This window comes from Leopardus geoffroyi, chromosome X (assembly GCF_018350155.1).
Source record: "Leopardus geoffroyi isolate Oge1 chromosome X, O.geoffroyi_Oge1_pat1.0, whole genome shotgun sequence".
Classification (NCBI taxonomy): Eukaryota; Metazoa; Chordata; class Mammalia; order Carnivora; family Felidae; genus Leopardus; species Leopardus geoffroyi.
The window spans coordinates 12,039,534-12,064,542 of NC_059343.1; the positions used below are offsets into that span (position 1 = coordinate 12,039,534).

General features: G+C 46.9%; 1 protein-coding gene across 3 annotated transcripts in view; it reads right to left on the reverse strand.

The window, feature by feature from the left end:
* The window catches only part of PIR (pirin), a 90,397-nt gene that overhangs the window by 46,888 nt on the left and 18,500 nt on the right, over positions 1–25,009 (reverse strand). For all 3 annotated transcript variants that reach the window (XM_045472300.1, XM_045472301.1, XM_045472299.1), the window contains exons 4-5: positions 18,945–19,028; positions 15,499–15,705 (exon numbers count right to left, since the gene is read on the reverse strand). In XM_045472300.1, coding sequence (XP_045328256.1) covers positions 15,499–15,705; positions 18,945–19,028 — 291 coding nt within the window. The remainder of the gene's footprint in view (positions 1–15,498; positions 15,706–18,944; positions 19,029–25,009) is intronic.

A 25,009-nucleotide genomic window follows, 5' to 3' on the forward strand; every position in this document is an offset into this window, starting at 1 on the left:
GAGCCCTCTGACCCAGAGACCCTCTACCTTGTTGCTGAGTGACATCACCTAGACAGGTAAGCGCCTTCCCTGATTTCCCCTACTCCCCCTGAAGGTCCCTTGCCCTATTCCCCTTATCGTGTCACTGTCTCCAGAAGGTCTCCAGCCGTGAGGGACTTACTTTCTCAAGCAAGCTTGTCGACACATCACCCAAATAAAGCTTGGGTGTCACGGCCTGTCTCACACCTGTCTCTTCCTTAATCAACTTTCAAATTGCCAAACTTACTACACCAACCCTTCTAAATGAAGTAAGTATACAAGCAGGCTCCCAAAGTATTAAATTTGGCCTCCCCTCTACCCGCAAACAAAAAAGGAGGTTCCCTACTATTCAGCAACAGCTCCACAGAATTGAAGAATTGACCAAATCAACTAAAGGGCTGAGACCTATGGAAGGGGTCAGTACTTACCTCCCACGCGGGCGAGTAAGCAGTGGTCGGCTCCTTAGGAAAATTACTGATTGGTCAAGAACTTCCTCTGAACCCTTCAATAATCCATCTCTCCTCTTAGACCTCCCTGTCTTTAAAGTGTCCACAGATAGGGGCACGTGGGTGGCTCAGTCAGTTAAGCGTCTGACTCTTGATTTCGGCACAGGTCATGATCTCACGGTTCATGAGATCGAGCCCCGCATCAGGCCCTGTGCCGACAGTGTGGAACCTGCTTGTGATTCTCTCTCTCTCCCTCTTTCTCTACCCCTCCTCACTCGTGTTCTCTCCTCTCTCTCTCTCTCAAAATAAAGAAATTTAAAAAAGAGGGAAAAAAAGTTTCCACAGATAAAAACCTGCTCTCGTCAGAAAGTCTGTTTTATGTTGGCTTGTGCCAAACTGGTAAGGACCTATGAGCGTGTGGCTAAGAGCCCAAACTGGAGCCAGACACCTACCTAGTTGGAATGCCAGCTCTGTCACTCACTAGATGCACAGCTAGTCTCACTAGCCTCCCTTCCTTCTCTCGTTATGTTGCTGTGAGCATTTGTGAGAACCCAAGTTAAACCACGTAATATGCCTCCTCAGAGTCTCTCAGCCTCGCTAGCTCCTGAGCCCTTGCCCACCCCACCCCCCCCCCTGCCCCCGCCACACTGACTGCCAAGTTCTGAATGGCGGGAGCTGCCGCAGCTCCAGAGCTCCTAGGCTTGACCTGACAGACCCATGGAAGCTCTGGATCCAAGCCACTGGATGTGGTATGTGCCCTCCTCAGAGAGGCTGCCCGAAGTGGCTGGGTGACACAATCCAGAAAGGAAGGGCATTAGCTTCAGTGGGGCCAACTTTGGCCGAAGAGGGATGGAAGATGTGGAATGACAGGAAAATTCGTCTTTCTCCGTTACAAAGTCCCGAGGTACAGTTTTCCATCAGGCATCCTGTGCCTCCAAGCATCTGCCTCATTTCCCTTCTCCCTCACACTCGCTGCCCCGGGATTGTACAGAAGTCCTGCCTTAGGCTCTGTCTTCAGAGAACCCAAGTTAAATTGGGAGGAAGAAAACGCGTAAAGCACTTGAACTTCACTGCCCAGTACGGTTACCACCAACCATATGAGGCGAACGGAGACATGCCGTGAGTGTAAGAGACACACAACATTTCCCAGACTTGGTCCAAATGATGTAAAATAGCTCATTATGAACTTACATTGATTATATGTTGAAATGACAATATTTTGGATAATTGGACTCAGATATATGATTAAAATTAACTTCATCTGTTTCTTTTTACTTTTTTAAAAATGTGACTACTGAATATTTTGAATTAGATGTTGCTTCCATTATGTTTTTACTGGACAGCCCCTAGAATTTAGTACCTCACAAGTCCACGAAAGATGTTACCATTTTCATTTCCATTCCCAAGAAGTTCTAGACATTTGCCGTCAATAAAGCCTGATGATAAAAAGGAATGTGGGAATAGAAAGGGAGACAGATAGGGAAAAGGGGACAAATATGTATTAAGTACGCTTAATGTCACTAGACACATTATGTATCACACAAATAACTCAAAAACTATTCGTTATTATCCCCGCTTGGCGGATAAGGAAATAAGGGCTCAAAAATAGTTTTCCCAAGGCAACAGAGGTATTAAACAACATAGCTGAAAACTGGACCCAGGTCAGCTTAACTCCACAGTTCATGCTTTTTTTTTTTTTTTTTTTTTTGATCTATCATACTGTCTAAGCATTGGCTCTAATGGTACGGTATGGTTTTGATAATGGAGGCTTTTTGACATATGTTAGGGCTTCCCAGAATTCCCTTAAATCACTTAATAAGAGGTCAACTACACTAACCAAGTTAAAAGCTACTGCTGAACACAAATCAATCGATATTTACCCCACCCCCTCTCTCTGGCCTTGGATGCAAGAATTGGGTACACGGAATGGAATTCAATTGATCATACATCACAGTCCACATCACATGGTCATCGTACATCCATGAGAGGCCCCGCCTTGTTTTGTATTTTTCCCCATTATCCCTAATTTCAATCCCATTCTCCCACTGGTTCTTGGTTGGGCATCCGTAATGAAATTCCTCTCAATATACCCTTCATATGTTTATTCAAATATATAGGTGTCCTTGAAAAATAAGTGATATTGTGGCATAAATGCTTTCCTGTTCTGACTTATGCCACATTATTTCCTGAAATCTAATAATATGGATAGAATTAAATACAGTCTATTGCTTCTGGCAGCTACATCACACTCCATTATACGTAACCACCATATTTGACTTATCCATTCCCGAAGTGGCGAACACCGACATCATCTCTGACTCCTTTCTACCACCCAGGATGCTGAGATGATCACTGCTGTGTCTACTTGGTGAAGTTTTGCTGGAGCAAATATCCAGGAGTAGAATTACTGGGGCACACTCCATATTCAGTGTTCCCTTCAGTAAGCAATGCCAGTTCACTCTCCACAACAAATAGCTATACTCGCGTGCCACGCATGAAGCCTCTATTTCTTTCCATCCTTGCCGGCATTTGCCAATACCCAACTTTCTAACTTTGGCCAACCTGACGGGTGTTCGGTAGCAGCGTATTATTTGAATTTACATTTCTCTGCGTGTTGGCTAGAAGAACATCTCTTCATATTCTTATCAGCCTTCAATAGTTGGGTGGAGGATTTTCTTAAGACCTAGTGCCTGGAGTTGCCACCGACACAAGCATCTTTTCACAAGAAGACAGGAATGTTTCACTCCAAAGGGTAGAGGCACTACAGAGACATGGCTTTGTTCTCCCAACTATGTTAATGTCCTGGACTGACCACATCTATCAGTTTTCTGCAGCTATAACTGCTCTAGGGCTTGGAGATTTGGTTGTGTAATGAAATCTCATGGAACTAGGGCTGGTATTCCAATAAATGTGTCTCTTACTACCTTCTGGGTCTACTTTCAAAGTGAGATGAAGGAGAACTGGTGTACAATGAATTCAAGTTGGGAAGTCCTGATGGAGCCACATCCAGCCTGGGGAAAAGCCAGGCTGCGGTGCTTATGAAGAAGAGAGTCTGTACCGCACCCAAGCAAAGCAGAGTTAAAGTTGGGTAAGGATGCTTTGGGACGTCATTTAGAAAGTACTTAGAAATTACAATTTCTGTTGATTTGGTTTATAAAAGCAAGGGGGTTTAGATCAGGAGCTTGGATTTCTTCTTAGAAATTTGATGATGAAGGAGATGTGTGTTCAAGACTAGGACATTTTAATTTTTTTTAGTGTTTCTTTTTTTTAATTTTATTTTTTATGTTTTAAAATCTACATCCAAATTAGTTAGCATCTAGTGCAACAGTGGCTTCAGGAGTAGATTCCTTAGTGCCTCTGACCCATTTAGCCCATCCCCCCTCCCACACCCCCTCCAGCAACCCTCAGTTTGTTCTCCATATTTATGTGTCTCTTCTGTTTTTTCCCCTCCCTGTTTTTATATTATTTTTATTTCCCTTCCCTTATGTTCATCTGTTTTGTCTCTTAAAGTCCTCATATGAGTGAAGACTAGGACATTTTAATATTTAGGTAATTTTGATGCTACTACTTGGGCTTCTCACACACCTCTCGACATAGCTGGGAATAATTCAACAGGGAACTAGGATAGGGAGTAAATGTGCAGCATAGAATAGGATGTGCCTTGGTAATTATTTAATGAAAATAACTGTCTATATTCATTTCAGACCCTTCTGCGGGTAAAATTTATCCCAGAGAGTTGACGTTAGTTTCGGTGAAAGGAGGTCCACAATGACAAACTTCTCTCCTTCCCTGAGGCTGGTGGGGGGGTGGGGGGGAGGCAGTCACTGCTAAATAGCTAAGTGTCCAATCCAATAGATTAACAAAACAAAATGCTGGGGAATATTGGGGGAGCCTCCAGACCCCTCTTTAATGTTCCCATAAGGCAACATCCAGCTGCTCTCAGCCTTCCTCATCCATTCCTGGGGGCGGAGGAGAGAGGGAAGGATGGGATCCAGTTGGTGAGGGCCATTCAAGGAACTGAGCCTGCTCAGCTGGGCTAGTCCCTCTCCCTCTCTGTCTCCCATGAGGTAAGAGGCCAGCCTCTGAGAAGGATGCCTATAACTGTAAGCTCTGCCTGGACATGCTTAATGAAGTAGAGAAAGTATTAAAAAGCTCACAGGATCTCAAGAGACCAGTCATGTGTACTTATCCAGATTTTACTGTAATAAAGATGATATTTGGATCCCCATCTGGCTAACTCCTCAAAGTCTACATGTCAGTTCATCCTGAACTTGGGAGGGGAAGAAACGATAATTACCTCTTGGTCTTCTCTCTACCTCAACTCCCTACATTCGACTTGTACCCAATTCGAAGTCCTCTTCTGCTTTTGTCTGGCGGACAGACTCTCACTTAAAACCTATGACAATATCTCGTCACAATCACCAGGAACTCTTACTCGAAACTTGCACTGATCAGTAACAGATGGCTTTGAATCAGGATCTGATGTCAGGGAAAATCGACCGGCCAAGCTTCAAGAGTTACTCAGAGACACTCAAAGTCCCCAAGGCACACAAAGACGTAAGTGGGTACGGACCCCTGACAAGCAGAGCTGCCACAGCCCAGCATGGACACTACCAAAAAAGGAATCTGGCCGGGAGGACTCAACTGGCAGAACCTCTAATAGGTGGTGGTGATGGGGTGGTGCGAGGCAGGCGGGTTTATGAGAAAGCACTCTAGTGGAGAGGACGGAAAGGCACAAAAATCAATGCTAAAGGAACTGGGATGGAGTGGAAAAGATGTCAGGGTCTTTATGTTCCTCCTTTTCATAGCCCAGCTCTCCTGCTCTTGTGGATTCCTTCTTGTCATCAAAGAAGAGCAGGTGGGGAAGGGAAGGGAAGCCAGCACTGTTCTCAGAGACTAGGGATGAGAGGGAAACTGACCATAGGTGGTTGTCTGAAGGTGGTGGGAAAGAAGAGTCTTGTGGTCTGGACTTCAAACTGATTTCCTCCAGAAGGATGCATTTAAACTTCTCCAATTGCTACCTACAGTTGGACCGATAAAGAAAAATTTTCGTCATCGTGCTTTCCTTCCATAATGTTAAAAATGAGGGGCGCCTGGGTGGCTCAGTTGGTTAGGCGGCCGACTTCAGCTCAGGTTATGATCTCGCAGTCTCTGGGCTCGAGCCCCGTGTCGGGCTCTGTGCTGGCAGCTCGGAGCCTGGAGCCTGCTTCCGATTCTGTGTCTCCCTCTCTCTCTGCCCCTCCCCTGCTTGCTCTCTCTTTCTCAAATAATAAACATTAAAGAAAAAATTTTTTTTTAAAATGACCCACCTCTATGGAAGCGAAGAGAACCAGGGGGCTTTAAGATTTCATAAGACAGAGGCAAATTACCATTATTTTATTCTTCCGTGAACCTGGACGAACTGGATCTGAACCAGTTCATGTCCTGTTCCAAATGGAACAGCTCTATTCTCAACATGGAGGACTCCCATAATGATACAAAAGCATTGCACCTTTGGAATTTTGTACTATTTTAATTTTGCTCACTCAGAGGGAGAAAAAAGGCAGAGAAGACAGAAGAGCAGTTATTCCAGGTGAAACACTATTGGCATATTCAAGATAGTTCTAAAGACAAAAGAAAATGAAATTGAGCAGCGCCCGGGTGTCTCAGTCAGTTGAGCGTCCGGCTCTTGGTTTCAGTTCAGATCCTGATCTCACAGTTCATGAGATTAAGCCCCACGTCAGGCTCTGTGCTGACAGCATGGAGCCTGCTTAGGATTCTCTCTCCCCCTCTCTCTCTGCCCCTCCCCACTAGCGCTCACTCTCTCTCAATGTAAACATTTTTAAAAAAGAAAAGGAAATTGAAAAGTTAAAAAGATCTTTGTCCTATCAGCTGGCTCCTTGAGACACGGGCCTGCTTCTCCTGAACCTTCTGATTGTGTTGAGCCTCCTCTCTATTCTGCCTTCCGCTAAAGCCACCATGTTCACAAGCCTGGTGACTCACCACACGGTATACTAGTGTTAGCAGTTGACGTGCCTGTCCCTTCCTTTGACCGTGCCCTTCCAGCTCCCTGATTCCTTTCATCTTTTCCCCTCATACCTTCACAGTGTCATGCACGCGGTTGGCCTCAATACCTATTTGCTGAGCTCAACCAAACTATAAAGGCATAGATACCTTTCTGGGAAATCCTTCCAATTCCCCATGGCCAGTATGGAAGTCCCTCCAGGAAAGGGAGGATCAGAACGCTTCCTCATCTCATTTTACTGAGCCAAGGGAATACCAAACAGCCCAAGGGCACGCAAGGGAGGATAAAAAGGATCCCCCTGTGGTTTTAAGACCACAACATGCTCTTCCTTTAATAGAGTAAACCCTATCAATGATTTAGAGCCCACGTGAGTTGAAATTTAAAAATTCTTGTCTGAGAGGACTTACACCTAGCCACAGGAGCAGAATTCTTAAAGCTTCAAGTAATCAGAATTACATCTGACACCACATTTTCTCATCACGTTTTAGCCTGAGTTTGGTCAAGCTGTTTATAAGCTACGTGACCCTAAGCGTCTGTGCTTCAGTCAAAATAAACAACCGTGTTTGGAGCTCGCAGCAGCATGGCTTTATAGACACCAATAGCAGTCTTTAAAATACTGCCGTTTACCTCATTTATATCCACAAGAGCTCATCTTCCAATGCAACGTCCAAGAGCCTCCGAAGCTACCTGAAGCAGTCCTGTAGCTTTCACTCTGGTTAGAGAAACACATGTAATGTGTTCCTGGGGAAAGACTTCTTACATCCTAAAAGTGCAAGCCTTGACAGTCGACCAAGTGATTACAATGAGCTATAAAGTGTCCACTCACTTTTATTGAAGGCGACGCCTTGGTTTTTTATGGCTTTCATTATACTCTTATTCTAAATTTCCTTGCTAATCTGTACTCCTGATTACCAAGGCCAACGATGTAAGAATGGCACGGGATGTAACATCTGGTTTAAAAGCACACCTATCCATTCTTCACGTATTGCCAGAAAAGGGCTTGTTACCACCACTGGAATGTACTTCCTAGGTCCGCAAGGACATCGTGAAGGAATAATAACATCTGGCACCCTTTGTGCACACCAAGAATGCTATTTCTGGGGTGAGTGGACCGCCCTGGGCAAGAGCAACCTTTCGCACAGCTGATTTGAGCAAATCCTGACCACTGTTTACTTGAACATTCCTCACTACAAATGAAGTGCCTGTCTTTGAAGTTGCTGGATGCATTTCTTTGGTGTCCTCCTCGTTACTAAACAAGACCAACAGACCGAATTGTGCCTATTCTCAACACTGAATCAGAACCAAGTTTTGTTCTTGTGTGTGGAATGATGCAGATCATCTGCTCGGGCTACATGGTCCTTTGGGGCAGCCGCTCCTACAGAACGAACTGCCTTGTGAAATTCGACAGGACAGCAGACTGCATGCAGCGCTCCACCCTACCTTATCCTCAAACCACGCTACTGACAACCCTGGGAGAGAGGGATACTGGAACACATACAGCCAACATCAGCCATAGGCAAAATCCAGGAGTAGACAGACTTGGTCTAGGAGTTCCCTCCAGCCCAGTACTCTGCACCATTTCCTTCTGCCCCGTCACAACCCCACCAGGATCTGGTCATCCATGCATCCTGACATCAGGATCCCCAAAGAGTTATTGCACTCCTACCATCCATGCCTTTAATACCGGCCATTCTAGGACATGACCTCTGTCCCCCTCTCTTTTCTTTCTTTCCCTCGCTTTATGCACACAAGCAAAATCAATTGTCCCTCCTCCGACTGCCATGGAAGTTTTGCCTACTGCTGGTTTAGCTTCTCACGTACCACATTATACTGTCGACGTGTGTCAGTTTCCCTCCCCAGTTAGACCGTGACCTTATTTGAGAACGGTGGACATTCCTCATTCACATCGTATCTCCAGGGCACTGCATGATGGGCACACAGCTGGTGCCTAACGACTAAATGAACAGAGCTCACAGACAAATGGGACACATGGATTAAATAACTGTCTCCAAATCCCCTGGGATTGAAGGTAGATGGTTGTGTAGATCTAGGGCAGCTGAGAAGGCTTCACTGAAGAGAGGGGACATAGGCTGGACCTTGGCGAACAGCAGCAAGGAGGCAGAGGTGGTGAAATCCTCAAGTTCACGTTTCTACAGGACTGTACTTCACCATATCCTTTCCCCGCAAATGGTGTTTCCCTCATGCTATGTCAAAGGAGACCAGAAGGCTGCCTTATGCTGGTATTTCGTTTCCTCTCTCCCTATACCCATCCACTATTTACTTAAGGTCTCAAAAGGGAAATTCAGCCATGATTCATTTGGGTGATTGTGGTTTTCTTAGGTGGAACTTTAATTTAGCCTCCCTTATAGCATCTAATTAAACGTGGACAGTAATAAAAAAATAAAATAATCAGTGGAAACAAAAACCAGAGGAAAATAAAGACCTTTATCAGAAAGGAAGATAAAATTACATGATTAAAAAGCTTCAGATTCCTAAAATGGTCAAATCATATTAGGTTTCCAGAAACTGCTTCATAGACATAATGGCCATCCATTTTTTTTTACATGTCCACTTAGTGTTCAATGTAATGTTGAACATTAAGTATTTTTCTTAGCTCTTTCTTTTATATCTATCCCTATTTTTTTCTTACAGTGAGAACCTTGACTCCTCAAAATATTATCAAGTTAACTCATTTGTTTTATTTCAATATACGCGAAAAATTTTAAATTATAATGCCAACACTAACAATAAACTATGGAGTCAAGTTTAAAATCTTTGTGCCTTTTTTTTGTCTTTAGAAAGTACATTCCACTAAAAATGTATCAGAGACCTATGGTTAAAAGCCCTGAAAGTAAATACTTTCTCTGTGTGGTTATGTTGCTGGTATCTTTACACAAATTTTAAGGTCTTCATCTGTTTCTGTTCGGTTTTGATTTTAAGATGTCGGTTTTGTTTTCCTTTTCTGCTTTGACTGGTTATTTTAAATGTGTAATCATATACAGCTTTCAAAACTGAAAAGAAAAAGACATATGGAGAGAAGGGTCAGGTCCGTCCTTATCCCCCAGCCCCATCCCAAAAGGAACGGTTTTTAAGTATCCAGTTTTCAAGCCGATCACAGAGCGCTCCGACTTATAGATCAAATGAGTGAACAGAGAAGGCTTCGGAAGGGACGATTCCTTTCTGGGCAAGTGTCTTTTCTGTCTTCTCACTCTCTGGGGCAGCTAAAGCCTGTTCTCTCGCGTTCCCTTCGTCAGAAACACACCATGCCACGCACCACCTCTGCGATCAGGAGAATATTTGTCATTCTTTTTCCATCTGCGCCCATGAACCTGGTGGAATACTTCAAAGACAAAAAAAGAAAAAGAAAAGAAAAGAAAAGAAGAGAAAAGAAAAGAAAAGAAAAAAGTGGGCCCGTGCCACCTGTTTCCATGATTTAATAGTGTTTTAAATGCTACTTTGAGAAGCCGTTCTGAGCTGAGGAAGGAAGGAGAGGCCAGCTCTCCCCACATCACAAAGTGAACAGAGGCAAACTCAGAAGAGAAGAGGGGCAGGGGGAGTGGAGACCTGGGGGAGGGGGGTCAACCATAAAGTCAGCAAGATCCATTGAAATGTGCCAGATGTAATCAGAGAGTTCAAATTATCCCTGAAATAGAGAAATAGGTACAACGAAAAAATGTTCTAAGTTTACTATCCAGTATTATGATTGCCCAAAACCCACACCTGTTTGGATGTGCTATCACAGTACTTCCCTGAAAGCCACGTAAACTACACACACACACACACACATACATACACACACACACACACACACACACACACACACACACACACTTTTTAATCAAACTAAGGTAGAAGGAATACTAACAAAATTGTATACTGGTGATGAAGTATTTCAAATGACATTAGGCCCTTAAGGTTTCCCAGATGAAAACCAAAGCTGGCAAATGTGGTGGGTGGCTCTTTCTAGCTCTGGTGTCGGAAGAAGTGTGTGTGTGCATCAGTGGCCGGGTACACAGCCTAAAAACCCCCATCGGCTCTCTGCATTGGAGGTAAGAATCAGACTTGGTTGTAAGTCATATGCCAAGCCACAACCAACACAGGCTGATTAGTGGGCAGGTTGCTCTTTTGTGGAGAGACTTGCCCAAGGGACACGGGATCTTCCAATGCCTGCCGGGGCAAAACTGAAGCCAAAAAGGGGGGCAGATATCACAACAGGGTTACAGTGAAATCTGGGAAGTATGTCTCCCTACTAGAGATCAAGCCACACCTTGAAACCCCACAGGAAAGATGCTAAAGCAAGAAGACACGTGCCTGTGGACCCCTAAGCCTCCACACCTCTGCTCATCATTGTTGTCACTGCTCGAATTTAAGAGACCTGCAGGGAACAATGTGGGTCTTGCAAAACAGCCTAGTATTCACGTTTAAAGAAAAAATGTATACTTTTTTCTTTTCCTAATCCCTTAGTTTAAAAATACAATTTAGCTATTTTTACTGTTGTCTCAACTTTTTAGTTAGCTCATATTAAGTTTATTGCAATCATTCTTAATCCCTAATTTTCCACCTTACTAGTTCACCCATTTCTCATATTCCAGCATTCATTTACATTCTAATGATTTCACTTACGCACCCAGAAAATGTTTATTGTCTCGTATGTATCAGGCAGTGTGTCAGGTGTTGGGGCACAGTGGTAAGATCTCAGCGAATTACAGGACATGCTCGGTCAACTCTTTTTGGAAAGTGAATTTTGAAAATTTTGCTCATCGTCCAACACATGCATATACAATCTGCCCGTCAAAAGGAAGATCCTTGGGGCACCTGGGTGGTTCAGTCGGTTAAGCATCCGACACTGGTTCAGATCACGATCTCACAGTTCCTGGGTTCAAGCCCAGAGTAGGTAGGGCTCTGTGCTGACAGCTCAGAACACAAAGCCTGCTTCTGATTCTATGTCTCCCTCTCTCTCTGCCCCTCTCCTGCTTGTGCAATGTCTCTAAAATAAATAAACTTAAAAAAAAATTTTAAATAAAAAAGAAGATCCTTTCTGTCATGTTTGTAGGCCACATGAACACAGTACAAAGCTTTGGCAAGTAAGAGCCGTAACCTCTTAGAGCTTATTCTGCACCGGGTATTGTTCTAAGTTCTTGACATATATTAACCAATTTAATCCTCTCGAGCCATTTTACAGTTGAGAACACTTGGGCCCAGCAAGCCTAAGTGACGTTTGCAAAGTTACGCAGTAGTGGAGCTGGCCTTGACCGCAGGCAGTCTGGCTCCTGATTGCCATTTTTGTGACCCCAGTGGGGCTGAGGCCTCCTTAAGGTCTGCTTTCCACACAATGGAATTTACAACAGCAGGAGGCAAGTAGAGGCATTTGTGGCAGAAATTATATTCCAATAAACACGGCTCATGGCTCATCCTGATAAGGATGGAATGGGCTTTGGAGAATTTCATACGGTCGTGAAAATAAACATGTGATTTTGACCTTCCAGAAGTGACAAACTATTCAAAGTATCCCATTTTTATCTTTTCCTCGTTTCTTCAGCCTTCACTTTAGATGGTGATGTCCTGGCAGAATTTGGCTCAAAACTGGCAGTGGCTTCCCAACCTTAAGTGCAGAGACACATACAACCTGGGAATAGGGACACGTCTACCTTTCAAACTAAAAAAAAAAAAAGACAGTTGCGCTGCTTGCAAAAGCTTATAGCATCCTGCACAAAACTCCCTCACCTTTTTCATGCGTGTCACAACCCAAGTCCAGAAAGGTTAAGTAAGGTTTGCCAAAAGCCACAGAGCTGAACCTTAGTATCTTCTCTAGGCACATAATCAACCTGTTCTTCCTGATGAGTCAACTCCTGCATCTTGGGTCCCACAGTCATTACAGGTATTACAAACGCTGGTCCCTAGACCACAGCATTGGCATCATCTGGGAGCTGGTTCACAATGAAGACTCGGGCCTCACCCGAGCACCTGCTGAATCAGGTGATCCATATGAATAAAGCTGGAAAGGGGCTGGGACGGTCACTAATTCCGTTTTCTAGATATCGTAGTTACAGGAGAGGAGCTGTTGTGGACTAGAAACACATCAATCTCTTGAAAGGTATTTTCCCAGCCTCACCTTGTAACCGAGCTTAAAATTATCTTCCCGATGCAAAACAATCTGCAGTTTGATTTAAGGTACATGTAGGCTTTTTAAGGCTCAGTCTTTCCTTGGTGAGCCGATATTAAGGCTGCAGATGTACAAAACTATGTTTCTTAGGAGACCCAAAAAGAAATGGCCAATAGTCCCACCATCTTTACAACGACTCATGCTGGTATCTTTTCTTCAGAGCAGGCTGACGGTCTTTCCCGAATCCCAGCGAGCCTCTTTAGCACAGACAGCAAACATAAATCTCAGCCCAGCTCCTGCCCCAGTTAACATGAAGTAATCAGATAGTAACAGCTACCACTTACATGGTGCTTACGATGTGTCTGGTGCTGTCATGATAGATTAAATAGATCAAAAGCTCACTGAATCTTCACAGCAACCCTATGTTACAGAGGAGTACAGCGACGCAGAGAGGTTAAGCGGCTTACCCAAAGCCACACAGCTAATTCATGGCGCGGATTCGAATTCAGACTGTCTCCAGAGGCCATGCTGGTGACCAGAGCACCACGCTGCCTCTCAAGATTCAAATTAATGCTGCCCAAGGTTCCAAGAGTCCCTTATTAAGACACTCTCATGATAAAGACTGATCTTTTACTTAGGAGAATGTAGTTCACTTCCGAGACCTTACTCGACAAAACGGAAAAGAGGGAGGCCGGCAGCGCTATGAAGACGCGATTTTACAAAGCTAAAACATTACCTCTGGTCTCTCATTCTTGGTGGTGATTGCAAGACCAGGCGGTCTGCTGCACGGAAGTACTTTAAAACGTCCTTCTGCCTGTGATTGGAACCGGCTCCAACATTAAAACTGCATCGTGTTTGCCATAAATGAGAAGCAGTTGTGAACTCTAAGGATTCGTGATATTGCCGGCTTTGCTTATCTATCAAATCTGTGGTCTAATTTCTCTTTTTTAGCTGCAGACAGCTCTTTTTCTAAAAGAAATCTTAAGGACGATTCCAATATACGTGACTGCACAAGACCTTGTGGTTTGGCGAGAGTGAAGAGGGAAAATGATCTCGACCTCCACCCTCCACCTCGGCGTCCCCTGAAGGCGTGTCCCTAGAACTCTAGAGTCCTGGACACGCAGAATGAAAACTGCCACAGGCATCAGAAGGAGCCGCTTAGCATGTGCCCTATTCCAGCTCTCCTTAGGCCTCCCCGCCTGACCCCACACACGACGACGTCGTTCGCCTTCTACCGGGAAGACTGCACAGCATCTGAATTCTGCTGTGGAGCTGAAGGGAAGAAAAGTCTTGACGCACATTTGAACAGCGCACTGTCCAGCGTTTGGCAAAACAGAAATGGGTCACAGAAACACAAGGAAGGGTCACATTTCCAACCACAAAGTAAGCCACAGGCGTGCTAGGGGTATAAACAGTCAGATATATATATGCTCAGTGGAGAGCAAATTTTGATTTTTGTTCTTCAGTTACTTCTGTCTGCCCTGGAAACACAAATCAAAGTGACGCAACCGACAATCCTGACCAACCTGTTCACCACAACACACACAACACACAACACACCCCGAGTGGCTGGCTAGTCACCACTGCCGAGCCATTATCCTTGTGGGCGCATATAAACAAAACTGAAATGTAGGTAAGGTAGTATTTAAGGTAGTTTTAAGCGCTGACCACCCACAGGGAGAATGGCAAAGTGGTTCCCAATATGGTGGCATTTGTGGAACCAGATGTCAGAACCTTCAGATCCCCCAGGAACCCTGTGAACCATTTCCAGCCACCCCCGGCCCCAAACTCAATGGCCTTTAAGTAATGCCTTTGAGTAAGAGAACATGAAAGCCCAGCTCCCTTGCTCAGGGTGGGTCAGGACAACTTTGAGACAGACTGAACCTTCCAGAGTCCCTGTCCTCTTTGGGACTTTGCCTGACTCTTGCTTGGCTCCCTTCCCCGTCCTGGTTCCTTCTTCTGTTCTCCTAGGGACACTTCGTTTATAATCACTTGCACATGAATTCCCATCTCAGGGTCTGCCTCTGGGAAACGCCACCTAAGAGACCACACCACCCTGCTCACTACGCAGCTGGCCATCACCACGTGAATCACGTGGCCTCCCCAGTGGTGGCTCTGGCGTGCAGTTAATTAACACAGTATCTGCCACACCCTTTTCCTACCACAAGTGTGTCCAGAATCTTTAGCCTAAATTGATCTTATTTGATTGAAAGGGTGGGGCCCTAAACCTAAATATTATACAGTCTCAGTTGAAAAGAAGGTATAGGGCATGGCACGTTTGGGTTAAATAAATGTTACATTAAAAAAAACAAAACCCTCCCATGGTGCAGTGGTGTGTTTCCCTCACCAAGCTGGGCATAAGTGCTTTAAATAAATCTGTGGAGAGTGGAGTTGGTCTCTCAAAGGTCACAGACTTGCAGTACCGAGGAGCCATAAAACCGTACTAGAGGTGAAAGGTGAGAACTCGCACGTGTGTTAAGACAGACCTTGAAAGCTTTTTATAAAGAAAAAAACGTTATTTTTCGAGAGAGCACGAGAAGGGGTGGGGCTGGGGGGGTGGGGGACAGAGGATCTGAAGCGGGCTCTGTACTGACAGCAGCAAGCGTGATGCGGGGCTCAAACTCACCAACCTCGAGATCATGACCTGAACCGAAGTTGGATGCTCAACCGGGCACCCCCAAGGTTGCTTTCTGACCAGATTTTTTCCACGAGCTTACTTTCTTGTAATTCTCCTCACTCTGTGGGTTTGCACGTGGCAAAAAATGCGTGGGTTCCCTTGGGTTCCACTTATTCTGACACCTGTGAAGCAAGCCCACCCTGTGGGATGTGAACCGTGATCAACCCAGGGGGATGCGGTGACCCGGATGGGGCCGGCCTCCCTTCACTGCACACCTGAGCTTCCACAGACACGTGACAGCGCGGCTCACCTTTACTCCCAGGGCTTCTCCAGAAATGACAGCAACCGTCACGCCATCCTTACTGGGTTTAGGGATTTCTTTACTTTTCAGTTCCTGGTACTGAGGCTCCACCATCTTCTCCGAGCTTCTCAAATTAACCCACAGCTGTAGGCCGTGGGCTGGCTCCTCCGAGCAAGGCATCTCCGCGTGCAGAATGCCCCGGCCCGCGGTCATCCACTGCAAAGGGGAGACCCACGAGAAGGAAATGTCACCCGGCCTCTAAGGAGCCTGCAGGGGGGGGCAGTTAGGTCATGGGGACGACACAAGGCACCTTACAGGTGCCGCTTTCGGAGTCCCTGGGCGTCGTGAGGAGTAACCAGGCGACAGTGACCATTGCTGAAGCCTTTTCCGGGATTCCAAAAGCTTCCCAACCTTCCTCACTTAAATTCAAAGCGTCAGCTCTGAAATTCACACAAATGGAAGAATCTTCTCTTTGGGATCCCCGAGTCTTCGACTGAGCTCTGGGATGGGGGGAGGGCAGGCAGAGGGCACACCGGGGTGCACTCTGGGTAGACACACCTTAAGTGAAAAACAAGACCCCATCGGGCTGCGGGAGAAGCCAAGCGGCGGCGCTGCGGTTACGGCGGAGGCCCCGGCCGGTCCGACACGGAGCGCCGGCACTGGGGGAGCCTGCACAATCGTCCCAAACCCAGAAGAGGCAAGCGGGCTTTGCTGTCCCCACACCGGCAGACCGTGAGCCGAGGGCCACCCTCCCTCCGTAGGGAGAAGTGCCCGGGGAGAGGCGCTTCCTGCGGCAGAGGGCAGTGCCTGGCACGGGCTGCAGCTGGCAGCCGTCACGCCAGTACTCGCGGCAGCGGGAGGCCACTCCCGCGGGCCCGCCGCCACGTGCGTGGGGGCCTACGGCTGCGTGGGGGGGCGAGGGGGCCTGCCGCGACGCGCGGAGGCTCCCGGCATGCGCTGCGCCGCGGCAGGTGGCTCGCGGCTGCCCGCTCGGTTCCGATCAGGGAGCCCTCGCGGCGTGGAGAGACGCCCGTCGCCTCCGCTGTCGTGCAGAGTCTTCGAGCGTTTGTCCGTTTCTTTACTGAGAGCACATCAGGGGCCAACCCGAGACGCCAACCTGGGCATCTGGGGATGAAGGGATGGAACGTGGCCGACAGGTTTCCTGCCTGTCTTAGCTTGCCTCCGGCCACAGAAATCCTGACAAAAGGCCTTAAGGCCAAGTATTTATTGGGGGGGGGGGGGGGCGGCGGTTGCTGCAGGAAGCACAGGTGACGTGGGAAACAGCGAGCTAGGCAGGAGAGAAGGGTGTGAATGAGCAGGGGACATCTGTGGGCATCTGGGGCTCGGCCCCACCGCGAGCGGGGCAGACGGGTGCACACGGGGGTGGGGGAGGCGAGCCGTCTACCCCCCAACTCCCGACCCTCTTGGACAACAGTTCCTCGGGGGGTGTTTAATCCCCGGCACGCCCGGCTGCCGAGAAAGCCCTCAGGCAGAGCAGCGGCACGGGAGACGGGCGGCCACGCACACTCATGGGGACTGTTGCCACCTGGCCTCAAGCGGGCCAGACGGCGAGGACGCAGGCCGCCGACAGCGTCTTCCAGACGGCCACGGTGGGGGACAGAACTCCATAAACAAATAATCGCCCGCATATGCTTGCACCTGGGGCGCTGGGGGGCACGGCAGGTGTGTGTGAGAGCACGTGGAATGACCTGCCTGTTCCAGGCAGCTCGCCCGAGGGTGCAAGCTTCAGGCCGAGACCCGGACAGGGAGTGAGAAGTGACCAGGGTTAGGGGGAGAGGGAGGTATTCCACACAAGGGGAACGGCACGCGGAAAGGCTCTGAGGCAAGAAGGAGCAGGATCAGCACCAACCTGCAAGCAGGCCGGGACACATCTAGATTGATTTCCATCTTCCATTTGAGAAGACCGATTAAACTTAGCCCAGGGGTCTGCAGACTACAGCGCAGGGGCCAAACCCAGCGGGCCACTTGGTTCCCTACGTTCAGTTTTCCTGGCGCACAGACGTGCCTGCTCACGGACGCGCTGCCTGTCTGCTTTTGTGCCGTAAAGGCGGAGTTGAGGAGCTGCCACACTTCGGGCACTATGACCACAAAGCCTAAAACGTCGCCACCTGGTCATTAGAGAAAGCAGCTGCTGCCCCCCGCTCTAAGGCAGTGAGGGAGATCTCCGTGCCCTTCCGTGCCGCACGGCTTCCATCTGACGGCAGCCGGTGCTGGTCCTCAGGGATGTGTCCTCCTGTTTGCTTTCCTGTTTCGTTTATGGCTCAACTCTCCATATTTTCGATCTACTTTTTGTACCTTCTTCATCCTTTTTTAGGCACAACCTAGTTTGGCAGCAACTTTCTTAATACGGCCCACCTATCAGATTTGGAGGGGGGAAGAACAGATTTCCCTTTTTCTTTTTTATTTATTTTGAGAGAGCGAGAGAGAGCGAGCACAGGCACATGCGGAGGAGGGGCAGAGAGAGAATTCCAAGCAGGCTCCACGCTGTCAGCACAGAGCCCAGTGTGGGCTCGATCTCACAAACCATGAGATCATGACCTGAGCTGAATTCAAGAGTCAGACACTTAACTGACTGAGCCACCGAGGCACCCCCAGATTCCTCTTTTCAACCTCACCATTTACTAGCTCTGATGCCATGGACATCTTTTTTTTTAACATCAGTAAATCCCCACTCTCTCATTTTAAAAATGAGGTAAAAAGAATACTTACCTTAGAGAGATTATGTGTATGAAACTGCTTTCAATTTCGTGTTCATGAAACACCACGATGCAAATTTCTGCAGTTATCACTCCACGAGATATGTAAATAACCCCAGAAAGTTCCTGACACAGAGTTCAGACTTACAAACCCAGCAAAGAACACCCAAGCATTCCCTGGAGATTGAAACGTGTCTCAAACAAGCCCAGGATGGCGGCAAGGTTTGGGTCATCGTCTTAAGTGACACCACCGAACCCTGCGAACAAGTTGGCAGATAAACAGTGCAATGTTGCAAATGCAGCAGAAAGGTCTAGAAAGATGACAACTGAAACTGGTATGCCGACTTTGGCAATGGGGACATCATGCGTGACCACTGTCTGAATGGCTTCGGCAGGGGTCTGGGTGGAGGTTGTGAGGCCAGCACTGATTTCAGTGAGTGAAGGATAAAATGGATGAGGAGGTTAAGATAATCATTCTTGATTATGCTTTGGAGAAACTTAAGAGAAGGACTAGTTGGGAGCTAAAAAGTGATTGAGGGGGGTCAAGGAAAGCTTGAGAGAAGAATACAAGACACCTGTGCAGGTTTCTAGGCTAAGTGGAAGGATCCACAGAAAGGAAGAGGTCAAAAACACACAAGAGACGGGGAGGAAAGCATGAATGTACTAGAAGTGGGTGAGACGAAGCATGTACACCCACAGATGATTAAACCACCAGCAGTTCCATGAACTTGGCCATACCTGCAGGTCTCCTGGGTTCATCTGACCAACATGTCCACAGAAGTCTTCATGGGCCATGCTGCCCCCTTCCAGGAGGTAAGATACCTTTGAGAAAACAAGCAGAAGAAAAAGTAGGTGTTTGGCCAGCTGTGAAGAACTGTTCACTTTTTCCACAGAAAACGTGGTGAGGAAAGTGTCAGGAGCAACGAAGACAGTAAGGCAAGCTGAGGGAATGAATCTCAGTGAAAGGGCCGTGCTAGCCCATACGACGCCTTTGAGAGAGGGGGGAGGGAGGGAGGGAGAGAGAATCCCAAGCAGGCTCCACACTGTCGGTGCAGAGCCCGACACCAGGCTCGATCTCACGGTTTGTGAGATCATGGCCTGAGCCGAAATCAAGAGTTGGACGCTTAACTGACCGAGCCACCCAGGTGCCCCAAATTCATATACGTTAAAGTCAACTTTTCTAGGGGCATGTCCATGCTAAGAACGGAAAGAAATTCTGTATTGTTCAATAGAGTAGCCATTAGCCACTAGCCACGTGTGGCCGTTGAAATTTAAATCAATTAAAGTGAACGAAAATTAAAAATTCATGGGCCGCCTGGGTGGCTCAGTCGGTTGAGTGTCAGACCTCGGCTCAGATCACGATCTCACAGTTCGTGAGTTCGAGCCCCGTGTCGGGCTCTGTGCTGATGGATCGGGGCCTAGAGCCTGCTTCCGATTCTGTGTCTCCCTCTCGCTCTGCTCCTTCCCTGCTCACACAGTGTTTCTCTCTCAAAAATAAATACAGATTAAACAAAAATTAAAAAAAAAATTCAGCTCCTCGGTTGTACCAGCCACATTTCAAGGCCAAATCCCTGCCTCTCCCCTTCCTTTTTGGTAACCAGCCTGCCCACAGAAAGCAAGTGCTTCTGGGAGGGGCCAGCCCCCATGGCAGTGGCCTTCAGGGGTCCAGCACAGCCAGTGAGATCTGAATAAAGTCTGCCTAAGTTTTGCATACAGTATTTGGAAGCCCAGCTGCATGTAGAGAGAAGCCACACTCTCCAATATCAGCTATCTCGGAAACAAAGTGTTTTTCGTGTGTCTGCCATCTTTCTCTTTCATCTTGTCAAATGGCTCAGAATTCATGCTGGGAAAACAGGCCATCATTTATTATGCCTCCTCATACCCCAAACTAAGGGCAATTAAAGACCCGACACTGTGAAGCTGTTGAAATCTTATAGTGTAGCCTTACAATAAACCCCCTTCTTCTTGAACCAGCTTCGTTGGATGCCACTTCCTGAAACTAAAGACTTATCGGGCACTTAACGACAATAGAAATCAGGGCTGGTTGACATGAGGACTCTCCACATGTCATCCTGCCGAGCAATGACAATGAGGTACACTGTGTACAGAATGGCCTCAGCAGGTGACAGGCAGATGGCTACAGAAATTGGAGGTTCTAGGTTGTGATGGTCAACGTGACTGGGCTAAGAGACGCCCAGATACATAGTAAAATACTACTTCTGGGTGCATCTGTGAAGGTGTTTCTGGAAGAGATTAGCATGTGAATCGGTAGCCCGAGTGAGGAACATTGCTGTCCCCGGTGCGGGTGGGCGTCATCCAATTTGCTGGGGGCCCAAAGAGAACAAAAGAAGGGTGAATTCTTCCTCTCTCTTCTTTGGCTGGAACATCCGTCTTCTGTCCTCAGACATCGGAGCTCCTGCTTCTTGGCCTTGGGACGCTGAGACTTAAAAACCAGCAGCAACCCCTGTCCCATCTCCCATTCCCCTGTTCCCCGCCCCGGGCCCTGCCCCCAGTTCTCAGACTTGGGCCTCAGACTAAATTATACTACCAGCTTTCCTAGCTCTCCAGTTTGCAGAGGGCAGATGATTATGAGACTTCTCCACCTGCATAACCGCGTGAGCCAGCTCCTATAATAAACCCCCTCTTGTACATCTCTATACATCCTAGTGGTTGTTTCTCTGGAGAACCCTGACTAGATTCCTACTCTCAAACCCCCACAGGGCAACTTGCTATACTAAATGGCAACAGTGCAACATTGGCACGGGACGAGAAGAGGCCCATTTGCGTGGAGAATTTATATGATGACAGCAATTCCAAATCAGGGGAGCAGGGGCGCATTTTTCAATAAACAGTATTGGAACAAAGGACTGACCATATGAGAAAAGAGAGTAAGCCCCGCCCCCACATATGGAAACATGTTCCAAATGGACAAAGATTTAAATGTTAAAAATAGGCTTCTGAGATTTAAATCTAAGAAGGCAACAAGAATACAAAATGTCAGCACAAACCTATCTTTGGAATATTTATTATAATAGCAAAAAGACAGGAGAACATTCTGCAACTGTTAAAAAGTGATGGAGATGTCTATTCACCAACACAGAAAAATGAGATACTATTTAATCAAAGCAAGTAGGTTACTGAACAGGAATTTTACTTAAAGGGGCCACATGCAATGATGAGTTTAAATGGGTTCATTTAAATAAAATCGTACCCCATCATGTTAGGACGCACCTGGAGATGCCCGGATGAACACACCAAAACGTGGACAGAGGTCATCTCCAGATGGTGGAATTGCAAACACATTTTATTATCCCCTTCCCACTTTTCTGACAGTTTGGGTTTTCCACAATGAGTCGTTTACTTTTTTATAATGGAAAACACTTTTTTATTTTACGAAAATATAAAGATATTACCACTGATCCGTGAACAAAAAAAAAAGTGATATGCTTTATTCTGCAGAGAAGCTGGTGACTATTTGTTCCCTCTTTGGGCGAACCGGGGCTGGCCAAGAAGGCAGTGAGACAGAAGGGAAAACACAGAGAATCGGAAGAATAGCGCCATCCTATGGAAGAGAACAATGTAGCTAGCTCTGACTTTCATATGTTACCACGCAGAAAAGACCTGGGACTCCTACAGAGGCCACAACAGGAATGAAGGACTTAGGACCTCATACAAAGCTTAAACATTAACAAGGGGAGGGGTGCCTGGGTGGCTCACTCAGTTAAGCGTCAGACTTCAGCTCAGGCCACGATCTCAGGTCACGAGTTTGAGAGCCCCACCCCGGGCTCTCTGCTGTCACCACGGAGCCTGCTTCAGATCCTCTGTCCTGTCCCTCTCTCTTCCCCTCCCCTGCCTGTGCTCATGCTCGCTCTGTCTCTCTGAAAAATAAACTCAAAAAAAGCATTGATGAAGAGAAATAAAAAGCTTCCAAATCTCAAACAACCAAACTAGAAGAAACAGTGTCTAGAATTGCTTTCCTGTTCCTGTTATGCATACATGTTTAATTAAAATAACTGCATAACAAAGGCAATTCTCATTCTCTTTGGCCTCAAGCTCTGGGTTCTCAAAGGAGTCTCTTTCAAATCGTATTCTTTCCATCCCCAAAGATTTTTCAATTATCCAAGCCTAGGGACTTTCAAGTTGTTAATCATCTAAAAATACGTCAGGCAACTTTAAAAAGTAAATTGTAGTGAGCATGACTCATTTAAAGATGAAAATTTATGTGGACACCAAGAGAGGGGTGTGTGTGTGTGTGTGTGTGTGTGTGTGTGTGTGTGTGTGTTGCAAGTTTTATTTTAGAAAGCGATGCCAACACTGTTTCTCAAAGACTGAGAAGGTGGTTATCCCCACCCCCCACTTTACCCCATTCTCTGGTAATACAAAAGTAAACATCATTTCTCCCATTCTAAGTACTATAAAATCTGAATTAGAGAAGTCTGGTTAATGAGGCTTTACTGAGCCCATAATGCCTACCTTTTACTTCTTAAAGCAAAAAACCATACTTTTTGCCGTTGGGAGGAAAGAAAAATCGGAAACCAAGGACCCTTTATGTATGATTATCTTTGATTTATTTCTTTGTCCGAAGTGCTGTAAATGCCACACTGAGATCTCAAGTTTAAACGAATTCCTGCGCAGGATTTTTCTAAACGCAAGCAGTGCTCTGGGAGTCAACACGATCCAGATGATTTTTTAGGACGTCACATAATCGCCAACACCTGGAGAACGGCCGTGGGTGGCTGACGGAATTGGGGGCGTTATGTTTAAACTCAAGAGTTGCGTGTGTCTAATTAAGAAATCTGTAATCAGAAACAGGTGTTTTCTGCAAGAGGGTCCATGCTGCCTGATCCGGCTGCGTCCTTTCCTCCTTCTTCATCCTCCACTTTCCATGGGTCTTCACCGAACACCTCTGCTTCCTCGTCGGTTCTTACCTCTTCGTGTGTTTGTATATTTGGAAGGAGAGAAACAAAAAGCCAAAGCAGGAACGAAAGAAAAGTGGCACTTGCGATGTGAAATTGAAGCAAGGTGTACCTCCAGGAGCTATAAATTAATCCTGCAGAATCACAGCACAAGACATCATAAAGTTTGTTGTTTCTTTCTGGTATTTAAGGAGGAGGAGTGTGCTGACCTCATTCAATGTTTTTAGATGCAAGACTTTTTCTTTAAACCAAAAAGTTGACATTATAGGTAAAACTATATTTTCTTTTAATTTCCAGGTGCCCCAAATGGTGGCTGTTTTTCTATTGGTAGCTGAGTAGGAAAAAGAGAAAAACAAAACACAAACATGAATTGAGGTCATGGCTGTTGCCAGAGGCCAGCAAGGAACGTATTGCATAACAGAAGCGGCTAGTGGGTCTTCAAGGATTCTTCAAGGATAGAAACGTAATGTTTGAACCCATGCAGTTAAGGACCCAAGTTATTTTACAAAAATGTTTTAATTAGTTGCGTAAATCACTGAGAATTCTCAAATATCACCGCACTAAATAAGCTCATCCAATCTCGACCCCACATAAACACCTTGGTAAGTGCCAGAAGGCAGCTTGAACAAAAAAGGAAAAGATAACCAACATGGTTTTTGGGTATTTGGCCAAATATTTTAAAGGCTCTCCTGGGGCCTGCCTTGCCATTTCCTGCCACAACCCTGCCTGGGGGCCAATGCTGGGGCTGGGGGGGGGGGGGGGGGAAGGGGGCGCTCTGGCCCTGAAGGCGTGGCCCAGCCTCTGGGAACCACTCAGGCTCCCCCGAGGGAGTCTCGGGTTTGTCACTTACTAGGTGTGAAATGTGGGGCAAGTCCTTTAACTTCAGGAGGCCCGGTTTCCTCAAGTACAATGTGGACAGAGGAGATGAGCTCACCAAGCGTGGTGAGTTCTCAACGAGGTAATGAGTGCAAAAGTGCCTGGCACATATCAAGTGTTCGGTAAGTTCTAGAACTGGCACTCCTGCCACACTTCCACGGGCAGAGATCCTACTCGGGGGTCTTCCCTCTTGCTTCCTGGAATGTATTTCTCCCGATAGTCTCGTGGCTCGTTTCCTCACTTTGTTCAGGCCTCTGTTCAAACATCACTGCCTAAGAGGGGACACCCCCCACCAGCCCATCACATTGGTCCGTCTATTCTTTATCCTCTGCTGATTTGTTCCTTCTCCCTAGCTTCTTCCCAGAGGGACCCTACAATATAGAATTACTTAGTTGTTCATTGCCTTCCCTAAGAAAGGGTAACCTCCCTGCCATCTTGGCGGCAACAGACGTGTTGTGAGGTCTGACGGGAGTTGCAAAAACAGCCAGGACTGCCAGCTGCGAGGACTTCAGGCGAACTGGCCACCTCTGGCAAAGAAGAGGGTCTTTGTGCTGCTGTACGCAAAGATGACAACGGGCCTCGTGGTTCCTGGGTGAGGTGGAGAAGAGGTGGGGGGGCGGGGCGGGGGACAGGCAGCCACAGGTTCCTGACAGGACGTGCTCCCAGGGTCCTTCCTTGGTGTGGACGTGGGAGAGTTCCACCCAACAATGGCTAACTACAGCGAAAAGAACTGATTTAAAGGCAATTTTCCTTTTATATTTTTCTGTTGCTCCCGTTCTCAAAAGTCTCCAAAATGCACTCATTTTCCTTTCCCTAGGAGTAAAATTTCTGACGTGCACATCAAGGTTCTTTAACAATCATTTCCTGAATCTAACTACTCAGGTGAGCTGAATCGCAGACTTCCTCAGAACCTTCCAGCTGCTTCTAGGACCCCAGGGCCAGGAATGCCCTTTCTCTTCAAACCCCACTCAGGATTCAACCTTTCGTGGAGTCTCTTCAGTCAAACTACCG